This window comes from Cyprinodon variegatus, unplaced genomic scaffold (genome assembly GCF_000732505.1).
Source record: "Cyprinodon variegatus isolate N-32 unplaced genomic scaffold, C_variegatus-1.0 Scaffold471, whole genome shotgun sequence".
Taxonomy (NCBI): domain Eukaryota; kingdom Metazoa; phylum Chordata; class Actinopteri; order Cyprinodontiformes; family Cyprinodontidae; genus Cyprinodon; species Cyprinodon variegatus.
In genome coordinates, this window is record NW_015150924.1 from 205,177 (window position 1) to 221,374 (window position 16,198).

Sequence of the window (16,198 nt, forward strand, 5' to 3'; positions counted from 1 at the left end):
TATTTCTTTTTTATCAGTTGCTTTTGTTCAATATTTTGTTCTCTAATGTTGATAATTCAAATGTTCAAAATAAAGAAAAATAAAAGACATGAAGAACAAAAATGATCTGAGATCCAGGTCATCATCTTTTTATCATCACATTCTCAGTGATTAGAAAGTTTTATACCAATTAATCTGATCCAGGGGACTGGCAGGTGTGCTGGTATGTGTCCAAGTTTTTCAGTGTTTAGGGGAGATCATGTCAGTGTGTTTGTTTTTTATTGTTTTTGCATTGTAATACTTCAAATCAAGTTACCAAAAGCTGCCACAGTTTTTTAATGTAGTGATTAGTTTAAATGCAGCTTTAAATTGCTCTGAAGCCTACCTTTTCATAGATATCTGTCCCATTTCAATTAGCTGCTAAAATCTTTTTCAGATCTGCATTAAACCGAGTCACTGTACCACCAACATTTCCCTCTGAGTTTATTATCTGATCATTTATGAAAGATCTGATTCTTCTGAAGCTGATCTTTAGAAGCCATTTTATCCTTGGAGGAGCGGCTATCAAAGAATGCTAACCAAACATCTGGTCATGCTTAGTGGTAAATATAACAAGTACTTTTTCCTTGTTAAGAAAAAGATTTTTGTATATAGGTTTTGAAAGTTGCACCTGAATTGGGAACAAGCAAAAAAAAAAAACAAGTTATATATAAACCTTGAAAGTATTCATGGCAGATTTATGTTAATTTCTATAAAAGTAGAAACATGCTTCTTCTGAGTTAAGGTGCTGTAATACTTTGGAATGGCCAAGGCAGTATCTGGGGAGAGTGAAAGATTAGGGTTATGGCCAGGAAGGCCTTCCAGCCTCAAAGACTGAGAATCCATGAAAAGAAAAAAAAAACGAGCATTTGTTAAAAAAGTTCTAAACTTTAAATGATCAATCAGCAGAAAAAACTCATCAATCAAATAAGTTGTACAACATGTGGTGTAGGTAATTCCAATGAAATCAATGAAATCTCAACAGGCAGGTGAAGAACAAGCAAAAACAGGATTCTAACAAATGCACCTTGCTGCATTATTTACAGCTCTATTTTTATTTGATCTTGATATGATGAGCAGATATTTAAAAGCTGAAGACAACAAACACTCCTTTTCCTCCTCCCGGGCATCACACTGTAAAAAAACAAACAAAAAACAACAAGTGCTGTTGGTTGATCATCAGCCAGGGAAAAAAAAGCTAATTAGTAAATTTTCTGGATTAGAAAAAATAAACATAGGACACTAACATGTAAAAACATTATCTAACCGGAAAATACCTAAAGAATGACAAAATATCAACTATGTACAAAAACATCAATATAAGATTTTTATATATATATATATTTAGATATTTATATTTCAGAACTTCTATACGCACTAAAATATACCAAAAAAAAACAACTATTGGTAAATCTGATGAATCTGTTTGCCATCCTGTTTCTGAAAATAGTTTAAATATCCTTCAGCTGTAAAGGTGAAAACATAAAATATATGAGGGAGGGGAGAAATAAAAGATTTGTGAATAAATAAAAAACATAAGAAGTCTTGTGTTTATCCTGTGTGCCATTTTTTTTTTTTTTTTGGAATACTGCAGTGTGAGGAGGTCAGCCGCTTCAACCAGCTTCTCCAGTGGATCAGTTTGTTTCAGGATGGATCATCTTTGGACCATCCAGCAGTCTATTCTTTCTTTTTTTTTTCTTCCCATTTTCAGTTCATATCAGAGTGCATACAAAGACTCAGTTCCATGACAACGGGTGTAGGCCACAGACAGAAAGAGAAGGGCACTTATTATCCCCTCCCAAAGCGTAGCAAACCTCCGGGACCGATGAGGGGAAAAGGGACGTGGCCTGGACGAAAGGAGGGATAGGTGGGTTATAGCAGCCTTCTTGTTTGCCAAGAGTTTGTTTCACAGTTGAATCCAAAATCCACCCAGTACACAACAACATTGGCATCATATATATATATATATATATATATATATATATATATATATTCACATACAGTATAGAAAGTACAATCATGAACAGAGAAACAGGAGGTTTGTCCTTAAATACAAAAAGTGTCTTGTGGGGTCCGTGTGTGGACCTGCTGTAGTGTTTGTGGCATCTGGAGAGAAAAATAAAGGTCCTGAGATATGTGTTGAGGGACTTCTGAGGACAAAGTGATAAAAGTTGGATCTATATATAAAATGAGAACAAAAATAGACTTTATTCTATAGCATTGAGGTGGTGGTGGTGATGTGTTAGGAGGGGCTGGACCGTGGCAGTGCCAGTATCCGTCCGTTGGGCTTTCCTCCGTTCATGTGCGTGAAGGGGATGTGATGCTCCTCGTAGCTGCCCCTCAGGCCCACGGAGGAGGCCTCGTCCCTGTCTGAGCACTGCTCCCTCTGGGAGTACGATGACGGGTCCAGGGGGATGCTCTCCATGTTTTCCATGTCCAGATCAAAGTCCTCGCTCTCTGGCGGCTTGTTCTCCTCGCTGTAAAAGAAGGAGACCTCCCGGAAGGAGGGATGCAGGTCCTCCTTCAGCATCTCAATGATCTCCTGGAAGGTGGGGCGCATCTTGGGGTTGTACTGCCAGCACATCTGCATTAGGTTGTGCCTGTGGGAGGAGACAAAGAGAGAGATAAAATCCTCCTGAAGTTTGAAGCATAGAATAACTACGTTTTCTTCAAAACGTTATTTATAAAGCGTGGTAATGGACGAATCATCTGCCACATCATAATGACTTAATGTCCAAAACTCAAGGTGGAAACTCAGCACCACTGGTTTTCATCCTGATGGACGACTTGTTTTGGATAAATGCCAGAGTTCAGACACTATTTAGAAACTTTGGGTGCTTGTTTTTATTTCACAGTTTGTTCTGTTTTTTCCACATTTCTGCAGGCTTTATAGAGGAAGGATTACAATAGAGGAAGGATTACAATAGAGGAAGGATTACAATAGAGAACGGACACAATGAATCAAGGAAGGCATGACCCACAGGAGGAAAGACAGGATAGAAATACATTGAAGGAAGATACAAAGGGAAAAAGGAGATACAAGACAGGAAATATATAAATAGGAAAGAAATAAAGATGGAAATAAAGAATGAAAGATGGAAGAACACATGGAATAAGGGGAGGAAGAAGGAACACTGCAAAATGAATGAGCAAACATTTCTTAAAATAAGTGTATTTACCCTTAATTTGAGGAGGTAACTAGTACAGTCTGCCAGTGGAATGAGTATTTTTATTCTTAGAATAAAATAATTAGATATTGAGCACTTGAAAAAAGCAGTTCTTTTCTTGTATTAAATGTAAATTGTCTTACTCCATTGGCGAGTGTCTCACTTACCTGCTTAACTCATGAAAAATGCACCAATTTAAGGATTTCAGTTTTTGGAGTGAAGGACAAGAATTTTACGATGGAGAATTAAATATACTTTCCAAACTCAACTCTCTTTATCTATTATGGAAAACCCTAAAATCACGTTCAGCACTTTTCCAAACGATGGATTCCTGAATATCCGTTGAAGCCAAATGTCTTTTTCTAAAGGTCTCTGATGGGTAGAAGCAGGCCCACTCTGCTTAGATGTGACCTAACGTTCAGTATAGTGATAAAGGGGTTTGGCAGGCGTACTTACAGTCTGTCAGCGCAGTTATCGGGCCGATCCAAGGAGCCCCCGTCCATGACGAACTTGAGGACCTGCTCGTTGGACAGACCCTGGTACGGCTGCTCGGCCAGGGTGCTGATCTCCCACAACACAACCCCGAATGACCTGTTAAACAGAAGGGAGAGATCGGGGACAGTCTGATTAGACAGCTGACGGACTAAATCTGTCTGAACAGACTGAAGAGGAAGGAGGCAGGCAGACCACAAACAGAGCTAGTGAATTAAAGCTCACTGAATGATTCTCATTCCCAATGGCCTTACAGGTTGTTGTTCTGGTCTCTTTTCGAGGTTTATTGTTCTTTATATAACATGTACGTACCAGCAGTCTGAATGTGCAGTGAAGACGCCATCCTTCAGAGACTCTGGCGCCATCCACCTGACGGGCAGAAGGCCCTTCCCTCCCTTCCTGTAGTAATCAGTCTCATAGATGTCCCTCGTCATGCCGAAGTCTGGGGGAAAATATGATGTCACACTCATCATTAAGGCTTCAATCCAGGACGCACCAACGGCTTTCTGAGACTGAAATGTTTCCTCATAACTGATGTGTTTAAAATTGCTTCATACACACAGTTAACAGTGGCTGTAGCTTTTTATAAACCATGTTTGATAGGAATCCTCGTTTGCTGCTGTCCAAATGGTAAATATAATCTCTCAACATATTTCAGAAGATACATTTTCTCATCCTGTGGTGCTTTAAATGTGATGAGTTTACAAAACTATGACACAAAAACTAGACGTCCTGAAAAATGTTAAAGTTCATTAGTGCAGCAAACTGCTACCTGGATCCTATAGAAGGCCTTTGAAAAAGTTCATATTTTCCTGTTTTTTACATTAACATGTTCAGAGGATCTTTTGTGAATTGTATGCAACAGAAAGTACTGTGCAGTGGAAGGACAATGAACAATGTTTTAGTTGTTACCCTTTAATAAGATCAACTCCATTTGGAAGTCACTTTAATGTCAGTTTAAAGAAAGCAGCAAACAAAAGCCTTAGAAGTTCAGACACTTCCAAACCAAGGGGGCTTTTGGATTAGCAACAAAAACCTTTACAATGCAGAAATGAACTAAAAATAAACAAAAATCTCAAAAAAAAAATGCCTGCCATTTATTTAAGTACATAAGAAAAGATGATCTGCCAATGGAGTGAGTATTTTTACTAGTGTTGCGACAATGCCATTTTTTGGCCCCGATACAATACCCGATACCTGGCTGTTCAGTATTGGCGGATACTGATACCATAATAATGTAAAATAATTACCATCATGGCTTTGTCAAGCTGCTGCCTACCTTTGTGAAGCAGGAAACAATCTAATACAAAGTGAATCCAGTAGAACTTTTTATTGCCTACCAGGAGTGGGTGACAATAGTTGAATAAACTTATGGCTCTCAAAATGGTATCGGTGCCCTATTTGTTGGTACTCGCCGATACCGATACCACCATTTTAGGGCAGTATCGGGGCCCTGTCTGATACTGGTATCGGTATCGGTGCAACACTAATTTTTACTCTTGGATGTCAATTTTTGCAGTGTAAGTTGTAGAGAGGTTTGAATCAGTGATGGATTATAAAACAATATTGAACATCTCCTAGAGCTCCATTCAGTCCATCACCGAGGGACAGGGAGAGTAGAAAACCTAACAAGATATGTCATCTAAACTGAGAGGCCAAAGGTGAGTCTGGAGGAGCTGCAGAGATTCACAAATCATATAGGCGACACAGCAAACATGAGGATGAATGTAAGATCAGTAAGGAACGATTTTGGCCTACATTGAAAACAATGAGCACACCACATGATCTCCCGAGTGGGAAATAGAACCAGCAGCGTCATGCTGAGGGGATGATTTTTTTTTTTTTTTTATAGGAATATCAGGGACTCAAATAAAACTAGAGCAAAAGTTTTGGATGAAAGCCGCTTCATATACACTACAATGTTAATCTGTGCTGGTAAAATGTGAAGAAACAACTTTTGCAGAAGTTCTAGAGATCTCACCCGGCTGTACCACTTTATACAGCCTCCAGGGGGCGGCATCGGAAAGCTGACGGAAAACGTACCTCCTATTTTGACCGTGAGATCATGACCGACCATGCAGTTTCTGGCTGCCAGGTCTCTGTGGACGAACTTCTTGGCGATGAGGTAAGCCATGCCGTCAGCAATCTCTGCAGCCATTTGGATCATCTCTTTCAGAGTTGGCGGCGGGCGCCCGGGGTTATTCTGTGGGATATAAGACAGAAGTTAGATGTCTGATCTATGGTGAGCCAGCAGCGGCCATCTGAATCAAACAGCCTCTTTTTTTCTGCCATGCGTTTAGTTGGCGCCAGAGCTGGCTCGTTAAATCCTCTGTCAACATCCGGCAGCTCGGTCCTCTGCCAATTCCTACCAAGGCTCCGGCTATGTTTACCAGAAAAGGTGACACACGAAGGTAATCTGTCCACATGCAGAAATTAGACCACCGAGCCTAATGAGGTGATATAGCGGCTTAACTGGCTGTAGAAACGTATAACCAAAGGGGCTGCAAAAGTTATGAATCAACATTTTAGTCGTTGATTGAGTCGTTCAGGTCAGAGTGCAGCCATCTCATCAAAACTTTAGGGAGCAGAAAATTTACCTTAAGCAAAAAAGCTTCTGTTGGTTCCATTTAGCAACAGGTTAAAGGAAACATTTCAATTTATTTCATCTGGTAAAAACTTTGTAAAGCAGTTATGATTTCAGTTTAAAGCTGCGGAATATATTGCAAATATTTCATCATCATAATATCAGTTTGCAACAATTATATCACAAAGACAGGAGAGCAGTGATTGTTGGCTAATTAATTTCATGTTTTATGAACCTTTATAATATTTAGCCAGATAGACTCTTACAGCAGCAGATACTACCAACACCAGACACTTGTGACCTTCTTTAAAATGTTAAAGGTTACTGAGTTTTAGAAACACATATGAAAAAAGTCAAGAAAGAGGGAAATGGCAGGCATTGCTACATTATTTGTTCATCTCTGCTTCAGCTTAAGGTTTATTTCTGTGTCATTGAAGGTTACAAAACCTTCAAAAGTTTAGCCGCCTTTCGTCACATTTAAAGGTAATGTTAATCATAAATTCAGCACTGCTTCTCTTGCAACATTCTAGAATGTGGAGCAAGTTGGTGAGAAAAAGGAAGCTGCACACAATAAAACCTGAAGAAAATTAGGGTTTAAGGAGAGACATAGTGGGACAGAAGGGACACACAATAAAAAATAGTGAAAAATTCGCCCAAATATATTTGGAAACAGTAATTTAGCTATTAAAGCTTTCACTTTATAAAATCTATTTGCATTGTATTCTGTTGTTGGAAGCCAGCATTATTACATTTAAAATCATGTAAAACCTGCAAATATTGTCCCTGTGGGAACGAGAAACAACCAGATCTGAAGGCAGCATCCCACAAAACTAAAGAAAAATCCCCTCCAAACTCTACTGTTAGTGTTTCCTCCTATTTTTAGCCTGAGCAGTAAAGTGTGGCAGTCACAGGTTTATGACTGTCACACATCAAACTAACAAGAAGTGCTCTTTGGTCCCTTCGGGGTTAGGACAAGTGCAACAGGGCATCTGCATAAAGTCGTTCTGGTTCACAGAGTGGCTCCACTGGTATCATTCTCAAACTTAGAGCCAACTAAGGACAGACTGGTGAAGAAAAAACATAAGGTTATTATTTTTTTTAGGCTTAAACGGAATGAGACCCCACCCTTGCTTCACTAAAGAACCAATTTTCCTTCATAGATTTTAGATCTGACATCCTGATCAGACGGTAGGGAACAGACTCCTAAAGCCAGTCTGCAGCTTATGCTCCTGTCTAGGATCTAGAATAATATTCTTTAATTTTAAGTATTTTTTATGGAGACGTAAATAAAGCATCCCCTCAAACACACACACACAAATGAAAATAAAACATTTGCATAATAAAACCCAGCCTGGGGCTGGCAGTCTATTTTTTCCACCAAAAAGCAGAAGTGAGAGGAAGAAACAGAACCAGAAAGTGTAACATCTGCATGGATGAACACGGCGTGTTACCTCGGCATCGGGCCGCAGAGAGCGCAGGTAGCTCTTCAGGTCTCCGTGGGTCATCAGCTCCATCACCACCAGGGTTGGCTGGCCCTTCGACACAACGCCCAAAAGGCGTACCTGAGAGGAAACAACAAAAAAGGCTTTAATTATGAAGCGCTTCTTATTTTTAAATACTGATATAAAAAAATGGAAACATTTATTTCTTTACCACATGGTGGCAGCTGAAGGCCTTCATGACTGAAGCCTCGTTCAGGAACTCGATCCTCTCCCTCAGGCTGGCGGACTCGTTTACCGTCTTCACCGCCACGTGCGTTTCCCCCTCGCCCTTCACAATGTCCTTAGCGATGCCTTCATAGACCATGCCAAAGGAGCCCTGGCCCAGTTCCCTCAAGATGGCGATCTTCTCACGGGGCACCTCCCACTCATCCTCCTCATAAACTGAAAACATGTCATGGTGTCAGAGCCTTCACATTACTGTCATGAAGACACAGCAGGTTAGAAGAGGGAACAGGTCAGGACAAGCTGGATCAGAGTTTTAATCAGGCAAATTAATTTCAAATTCTCTGAGAAGGCTTTGAAGTGTTGGGTAAAGCTCAGGCAGCACACAGCAATCCCAGCTGGGCCAGCTTTTAATCTTTTATCTAATTTGAACTATGATCTGGTTACAGGTAAAGTGCAGCCAACAGTTTCTGCAAGCTGCTCACTATCCGTGTTGTTCTGCACCAAAAACATCCAAAAATGTAAACAGATGAAATCAGCTGGAGATGATTTACAAACAGGAAGCATTCCAGTGGAAAGTTCAGGGAATTACTGCAGACAATGAATAATTCAAATGCCTTCTGCAGAACTTTTTTTAATGCATTTGGAAAATCTGCAATATAAAAGCGAGAGTGCAAATTAATCAAACAACTTTAAATTATTTTATTAAAATAAAAAAAAAACTCAGTTCAAACACTTTTTTTTGTTTGAAAAGCAAAGAATCCTCCAGAATCAGATGATGAGAAATCTCTGAGTTTATTTTGAAGAAAGAGCTGCCTAGTGCTAGTTTTAAACATCCCAAACCCTAATATGAATTAGAAACCACTATTTCCAACACAGATGCCACTTCAGCTCTCCTAGTAAGCTGACAGGTTAAAATGCAACTACTGTAATTGCAGAATCCTTGTGCCTTTGGCAGGTTTAAAGGATAAAAGAATCCTTTCTGAACTTATCCTCCCCACAATGGGTTCAAGCCCATCCTGCCGGGGTGTTAATACCTTACGCCAAAATATAAACCTAAAAAACCAGCTGTGTTCCCGCTGCCATCTGCTCAGCATCAATGTTTAGCCTCTTTTTTTTTCTTTTAATCTAATCTTATTGTCTTATTATGCGGCATAAAGGTATTAATCCTGGAAATAAATACAGAAGTTATTTAATAAATATATAATTTGTCATATGGATCTTGGATCTTAAATGTTTCGATTTTATTCTATGAAGTAAATAAAATTAATTTATGATATCCTCATCTCTGATTCGCTGTTTCGAACTAAGCAAGATAAGATGACTTCTTCCTGATTTTTTTTTTTTTTTTTTTACAGGAAAGTTAATTTTGTCTGCAAAACGTGGAAATAAATTAAAAAATGGGTTGCCATTTATTTACAGCAAATTGGCTGAACAAATCCAGGCTTTATATCCCTAGTTTGGTCTGAAATATATCTAATACGCTTATGAAGAGCAAGGGGAGAGGAGGAAGTTTCTTATCTTTCTCAGTGAGAAAGAGCCAATCAGATGTCAGGGTTTCTACTGAGACGGAGCTTGATGGATGTGTGACAGTTTAAATTAATTTAGGGTGTAACTCAGCGCAGGAACATGAAATAATTTATTAAATCATTGTTTTCATTTCTTGATATAAAATCAATATATTCAACTGAGATCTATATAATTACTTATTTATTAAATACATTCTGTATTTAAATCTAGTTTTAATAAATGAATGACACATTTGAATGATTATTTCATGTTATTTATTTGATGGATTGTAGCCCTCGTCACCCTCCATGAATTTTATGGTTTTCTGTCCTTAATTCTAAAGCGGACTGTTTAGATCAGTTTGTGTTGATTGCATGTCTGTGTGATATATGTTGTTTTTTTGTTTGCAAAGAAAGCAGAGTCCTCTAACCATAACTTAATCTACCTGAAGGAGTAAATAAAGTGGACTGATTTATTTGTTGCCTAATTTGCCTTGCTTCAGAGTTTAATCCCAGTAAAACATCTCTGCAGTCTGGAGAGAGAGAGTTCACATAAACACTGCAATAAAACAATAAAACAATAAAAAAAGAGTAAAAGTTTCTTAAAATAAGTGTATTTACTGTTAAACTTTCATTTGAGTAGGTTAATAAGATGATCTGCCAATGGAATTAGTGTTTTTACCATTAAAATAAGAAAATTAGATAAAATGCGCTTGAAATAAGAGACTGCTGTTGTTTTTCTATATTAAATATAAATGTTATTATTTAATCGGCAAAGTGTCTTGCTTTCCTGCTTATTTCAAGAAAAAACAATCACTTATTTTAGGAAAAATTTTTTTTTTTGCAGTGAAAACAAACTATTTACTTATCCACTCTGTGTACAATGAGAGCAAAGCACATTTGAGCTGGATTTTGGTTCAGTTTGTTTCGTAAATTAGCCAAAAAAAGACACTATGGGAAATGTGGTTTAGTAAAATAATTGGTTGGTTTTTTTCTTATCTGCTTTTTTGAAGCGAACGTCTAAGCAGTAAACATGGGCAGATGCTGCCGCTGATCATTTCAGCTTCCTTTATCTGTCTCTTTTCATAAGTCCATCATCTTCTGACATTAATATAATGGATTAAATCCGTTAGCTCACCATCATTAGCGCTGAGGTACTCAGGATTTGAAGAGGCATAGATGGGTCCACTAGGTCCCTGGGTTTGACTGAAAGGAAACAAAACACACTCTGAGTGAGGAGAGGGACAGAAATACCTAAAAAAAAGAGAGACTGAATGAGGTGTGAGAGCTGCGCACTTCTTCTTGAATACGATGAATCCTGCCACAGCTACAAACAGCAGCAGAACAATGCAGATGATCGGCCCGATGATGATCTTCACAATGTAGAGAGGATCGCCTGTTAGAAACATCTGGTTACTTTGAGCCACATTTCAGATGAAAAACAAAACACTTTAAGAAATGATTCATACATTTTTTTAATGTCTTGATGATTATACGAATACTAGGAGTGGATGGTTAAAATAATGAGTTTTCAGATTTTTATATATAATGGATCAGTGTGGCTTTCGTCAACAATTACAAAATTATTCAGCTGATGCTCCTTTTTTACATGATGATAATGAAAACTGACGAGCTAAATATGAATCTTTGATGACGAAAACATGACGAGTCATGGGTGTGAGGTTTTTTTTTGGCGAGACTGAATAAAAACATCAGCAGGTGCTCTGTCAGACGTTTAAAATGCATCATTGTGCTGTAATCTGCTAAGCAGTATCAGCCATGCTGCTGCATCCTGTTTGGTCACGGCGCCCACCTGCCTTGCAGCGTTGCACATTCTGCATGACCACAGGTGGACCATGGCAGCAGTGACAGGGTTGAAGGTAATTCGGAATGGTCCGGGACTGCGCACTCAACTCTGACAAACTGTTCTTCCAGCTGTGCTTGTGCAGAAATGCGTCTTTGTGCGCATTTACCTCAGAGTCTGCACTTTAAGCTCCACTCTGATGGTTCGCCCTCAGCAGTATGGCTCTTCCTGCCCTCGCTACTTAATAAACTAGATGTGGCTGATCATCCTCTGCCAAGCTTAAAAAATACTTTTTAACTATCAGGATTTTATTTCTTCTAGCCCACAAGAGGTAATGCAAAACCTTCTACCAAAAGGTGTACCTAAATTATATCCAAAGCAAATATTTCCTTACATGCTGTTTATTTTTGGATATAGACCCAGATGAAAGGGTTTTTAAATTTCTCTCTCAAAGTTTTTGTTTTTATATGTTTAAATATGATGTAAATGTTTCCTTGTATTGTCATTAAAACATTTTCTGTTTCCTTTGAATATGTCAACATTTTAGTTCACATATTCTTGAAATATACTTAATCTAAGATGGCTGTCAAAAACAACACGTTAATGGATACAACTGATCTTATACTAAGTGAATAGAACAGAAGGAAGTAAAGCAAATCAGCTATTTTTAATTTTCCTTTCAAATTTGTATTCAGAAGGTAGAGCATAAATTAACCTATGTAACTATTGGGATAAAAGGAGCATATTTTTTGGATTAAAGTGACATTTTTCCTTAATCAAAATGAAATAGTTATAAAGGATAACTGAAGAAAAAAAGATGTTCCCTCTAACACTACAAGGATTTTGAGCCAAACTCCCTTCCTATATGAAACACTCACTGGGATCCTGGACATAAAAGTAGGAGGGCTCGGTCCAAGATCCGTTCCCAGCCAGCGACGTAGCCCGAATCCTGACTGAGTAGTTCCCAGGATGCATCACTTTCAGCTTGCAGCCTTGGGTTGCTTTGTACATGTTTCTTGACACGCAGTGAGGCAGCTCCTGCAAGGAGATCCAGGCAGAGGAAAGTTATTAGGTTCTTTTTCCATTAAATCTAAAATTACTATTCTGACTTTCATGATGCTGCATCTGTTATGTTTCCTCAGTAGAAAAACAAAACAAGTGTCGCTGCCAAAACATGTTTTCAACTGATGTTTTTAACTGGTTTCCATGGGCACTAAAAACAGTGCAGCGCTAAAATTGCTGTTCCATTAGGGCAAATTAAATGACCATTAACTATATATAAAAAACAGTCAGGCAGGCATAGCCTCTCTTTGCTGGCTTCTCTGATTTCCTGCTCACAAATTATTAGTTGCTAAAAGATGCAGTTATTACTGGAGTAAAAGGAAAACACAGCTCTGTGTCAGAGTGACCTATCTTGGTATGAGGGGTGGGCTTTAGCGACGTGTGGATGCGTGTTTGTACCTCAGCGTCTCCCACTCTCTTATAGTTCACTTCATATAGGATGATGATGCCGTTAGGAGCTGCAGGCTCCTGCCAGTGTATGTGCACGGTGTTTTCTGTGACTTCATGAGTGATGAGGCCCAAGATGTTATCAGCTTTATCTGTGGGGGGGGGAAAGCATTTTTTTCATTAATTTTTTTTTAACAACCATCTGTTTGAAATTGCTGCAAAGTTTTCACATCAAAATTCAATATGTTTTTAGACTTAGTCAAATCCCAAATTTTGCGTCTCAATGCTCTTGAATATAACACCATATTTTCCTGACATTTTACAGCCTTAATTCATACATTATACTAAATTCTGAGACATATTGAGAAATGCTAATGTTAGAAAACAATTTTAACAAGAGATGAGATCCAACAACATTTCTTTAGACATCGTAGACGTTCTTTAATATTTATAGTCTCAAGGATCCAGCCCTGTTTTTGGCACCTTATCCACCATCTGAGATAAAGTCTATGGAACAGACATGTATAGTTGGTAGTGCCAAGTCTTTTTTTTTATTAATGTAAACTTAAAATAAATTAAATCATAAAATCATAGGTCATGTTGATGATTTAAAAAACACTGGTAATAAATACCCACAGATTCTATCACCTACTGCAGGTACTTTCATGTACTTGTCAAATAAAATTTTGCCTGTTTAAACTTTCAAGATATAAATTACTAATTTTTATTTTTGTTTGAACTACAAACCCGGAAAACAATCAGAGCAAATTTATATTTTCTGGGGTTTTCATCCTTTTAAAATGTATAAATATTTGAATTTCTTTTGGAAGCAAAGCAAACCAGAGCTGCTTTTCTTTCATTGGTGACTGCAATGATGAAAACAATGGACTGAATGGAGGAAACTTTTAGATGATGGATTTAAGTCTTGAAAACAGTATTTCATTTTTATCATACATATTCATATCCATAGAGATATAATACATCTCTACAATATAGCAAAGAGAGAGAGAAAAAAAAAGGGGCGGGGCAATTATTTCATTTTTTTGGATGTCCAAAGCTGAAAGAGACATTTCCAGAAAGGGTTACAGCTGTAAATAAAGCAAAGGTATATTCAAATACAACAAATATTCACAAGCCTGAGCCATAAAGGTCTAGAGCACCAAAAGACAAACCCACTATGTTTCAGCAAAACAACCCAAAAAACAAAACAAAACAAAAATATTCATTAACCATAAAGGGGCTCGACGGATAAAATGCCAATGTGTACTTTCAAACAGATTTAAAAAATGATGACTTTTGTTTTATTAAAACTAATGGTAAAATAAATATTATTTGTTATTAGCACAGCTTTATTACCTTTTTCCAGAGTCCCATGTCATTATTTATTAGAAACAAATTTCTCAATAGAAAGAAACTAAACAGAAATCTGACAGCAGTATGAATACTTCTGGGCTGTAATCAGAAGCTACATGCAAATGTGCAACATAAAAGCTAATAAAACCATATTTTTCCTTTCACTTAACATCTATGCACCGATTAGGATCTTTGTTGTGTGACAGTAGGGGTTTATTATATAAACTTTGTGCTTTAAGGTAAATACCAGTACCTAGCTGGGGTTAAACAGTAGAATAGATGTGTGCATAGAGGCTATTTACCTTCAGGCATGGTGCGGGCGCTGACGTACGCTGCTATGCTGCAGCGGGCCAGGTCAGTGGGATGGTTACAGGCTTGGATCTCGATCTGGTAGCTGGTAAAGTGTCGCAGGTTGGATATGACCGTGGACTCCTTTGCATGGACGACAACCATGGTCTTGGGGTATTCCTTATCCTCCTCATCGTCCGGGACGGATGTACTTCCGGCGAGGCTGGCAGCGGTGGTGAGGATGGTCCTGTTGGCAATGCCCATCGCAGAGCGCCGCTGTCTCAGGCGTCTAGACAGAGCAAACACGTTTAAGGTTAAATAAAAATGGAACATAGAATATTGGAACATAAAAAGGCCCTAATATGTCAGACCTACCTGATCTCAAACACTTCATTGTGGAGGTAGTTTTCAAAGGTTTTCCTGTACTCCAAGTCTTCTTTCTCTTTCTTGAGCTCTTTTTCAGTTTTAGGACAAGCGCAACATTTCTTCCCCTGGCCCTGGTCCTCCGTCTGGTTCCACTTCTGCTCCTCGTCACTGTCCACCTGTGTGGGCACCCGCGACGGCAACTTCATGCCTGGTGTGAGGCGCGCATGCACAGCGGGGAACAGAAAGAGACATGACAGCTGCAATAAACGTCACGCTGGTAATACCCACACACACTCCTGCAGGGATTGTCTGTCATTGTCGCTCCCAGGTCGTCAACGTCTGTAGTGGAGATAAATTACCCCTGACAAGGCCTCCCTGCAGACCCCGATCTCTATGGCGTTGTAGAATCAATGCGCTAACGCAGATCGGCGCAGTTGGCCAGAGGCTGAAGCCAGGCAAGCTGTGCCCAAAATGATTCAAGTAAAATAAATGTGTGAACTTTGTTTGAACCTTCGCCAGAGCCAAAGGACGGTCTGGGCTGTCTGAGTGGAAGGTTAAATTTAGTCATCCAGACCTCAGAGATGGGACGCAGAATGATGCAGCTCTATGGCCATGTGCATCTCAATCAAATTAGCTGATAGATTTATAACTCAAAAAGCAATCAAAGGTGATAAGGAAGATATATTTTGATTCTAATAGGCAAAGACTAATGTGAAACCAGAACCAGAACCCAGCCACAACAAGCGCCTCACCCTTCTGGCAGTAGTCAAACTTGAAGAGCTCGCTGGCCTCAGGCTGGCGCTGGTAGGAGACCAGGTAGTGAGTGATGTTCCCATTGGGATCGTTGGGAGGTTTCCATTTCAGGATGATCTGAGAGGAAGAGTTGGAGGAAGACATGGGGTCCAGTGGCTCTGAGGGCTCTGCAGAGATATTGAAGAAAGAGCCGTTTAGAACAGAAGACATTTGACAAACAGCAGAGGAAACATAAAAACGTACACGTGCAAAGTAAAGTATACATGACACAATGAGCAAGAGTTAAACAATTACTTTTAATCTTTGATTCTTAAAGTGGAAAAAAAAACATGGAGGTTATAAAACACTATAGCAGGAACAAAATGTTCTGTTTTTGTGACGATTGAAGATTCAAAGGTACCAAATGTTGAAGCTGAAAAAGTAGCCACAAAACAATCTGAGGTGTTGATCTTCAGAGTGAAAGGGTTGCTAAATTTTACGTCATCTTCCCAGATATTTGAATTCTGCAAATCTAAGTGAACATTGTTTTACCCGAATGCAGACCGCCTACATGAACATGCTGGGGGTAGGAGTGTCGCAATACTTATCCAGGTCACTTAAGATGTAACGTTGAAGACCTTCAGTAAAAGGATCAAAGTCTCCCCCAGCTTCTGGTTTCTGGGTTTAAATGTTTAGAATTGTATGTAGTAGAAGTTTACAAAGGAAATGTACTAAATTCAGACTTCTCAGTACTTGGAATCAAGCCGTCGTTC

At 38.8% G+C, this 16,198-nt stretch overlaps 1 protein-coding gene across 1 annotated transcript in view; it reads right to left on the reverse strand.

The window, feature by feature from the left end:
* Window positions 1-2,014: 2,014 nt before the first annotated feature.
* insr (insulin receptor) overlaps window positions 2,015-16,198 on the reverse strand; it is a 63,641-nt gene continuing 49,457 nt past the window's right edge. The window contains exons 9-21 of the mRNA XM_015389740.1: window positions 15,446-15,613; window positions 14,703-14,901; window positions 14,342-14,616; window positions 12,699-12,838; window positions 12,116-12,275; window positions 10,730-10,829; window positions 10,572-10,639; window positions 7,915-8,144; window positions 7,713-7,823; window positions 5,721-5,880; window positions 3,990-4,119; window positions 3,642-3,776; window positions 2,015-2,618 (exon numbers count right to left, since the gene is read on the reverse strand). Coding sequence (XP_015245226.1) covers window positions 2,261-2,618; window positions 3,642-3,776; window positions 3,990-4,119; window positions 5,721-5,880; window positions 7,713-7,823; window positions 7,915-8,144; window positions 10,572-10,639; window positions 10,730-10,829; window positions 12,116-12,275; window positions 12,699-12,838; window positions 14,342-14,616; window positions 14,703-14,901; window positions 15,446-15,613 — 2,234 coding nt within the window. The 3' untranslated portion in view covers window positions 2,015-2,260. The remainder of the gene's footprint in view (window positions 2,619-3,641; window positions 3,777-3,989; window positions 4,120-5,720; window positions 5,881-7,712; window positions 7,824-7,914; window positions 8,145-10,571; window positions 10,640-10,729; window positions 10,830-12,115; window positions 12,276-12,698; window positions 12,839-14,341; window positions 14,617-14,702; window positions 14,902-15,445; window positions 15,614-16,198) is intronic.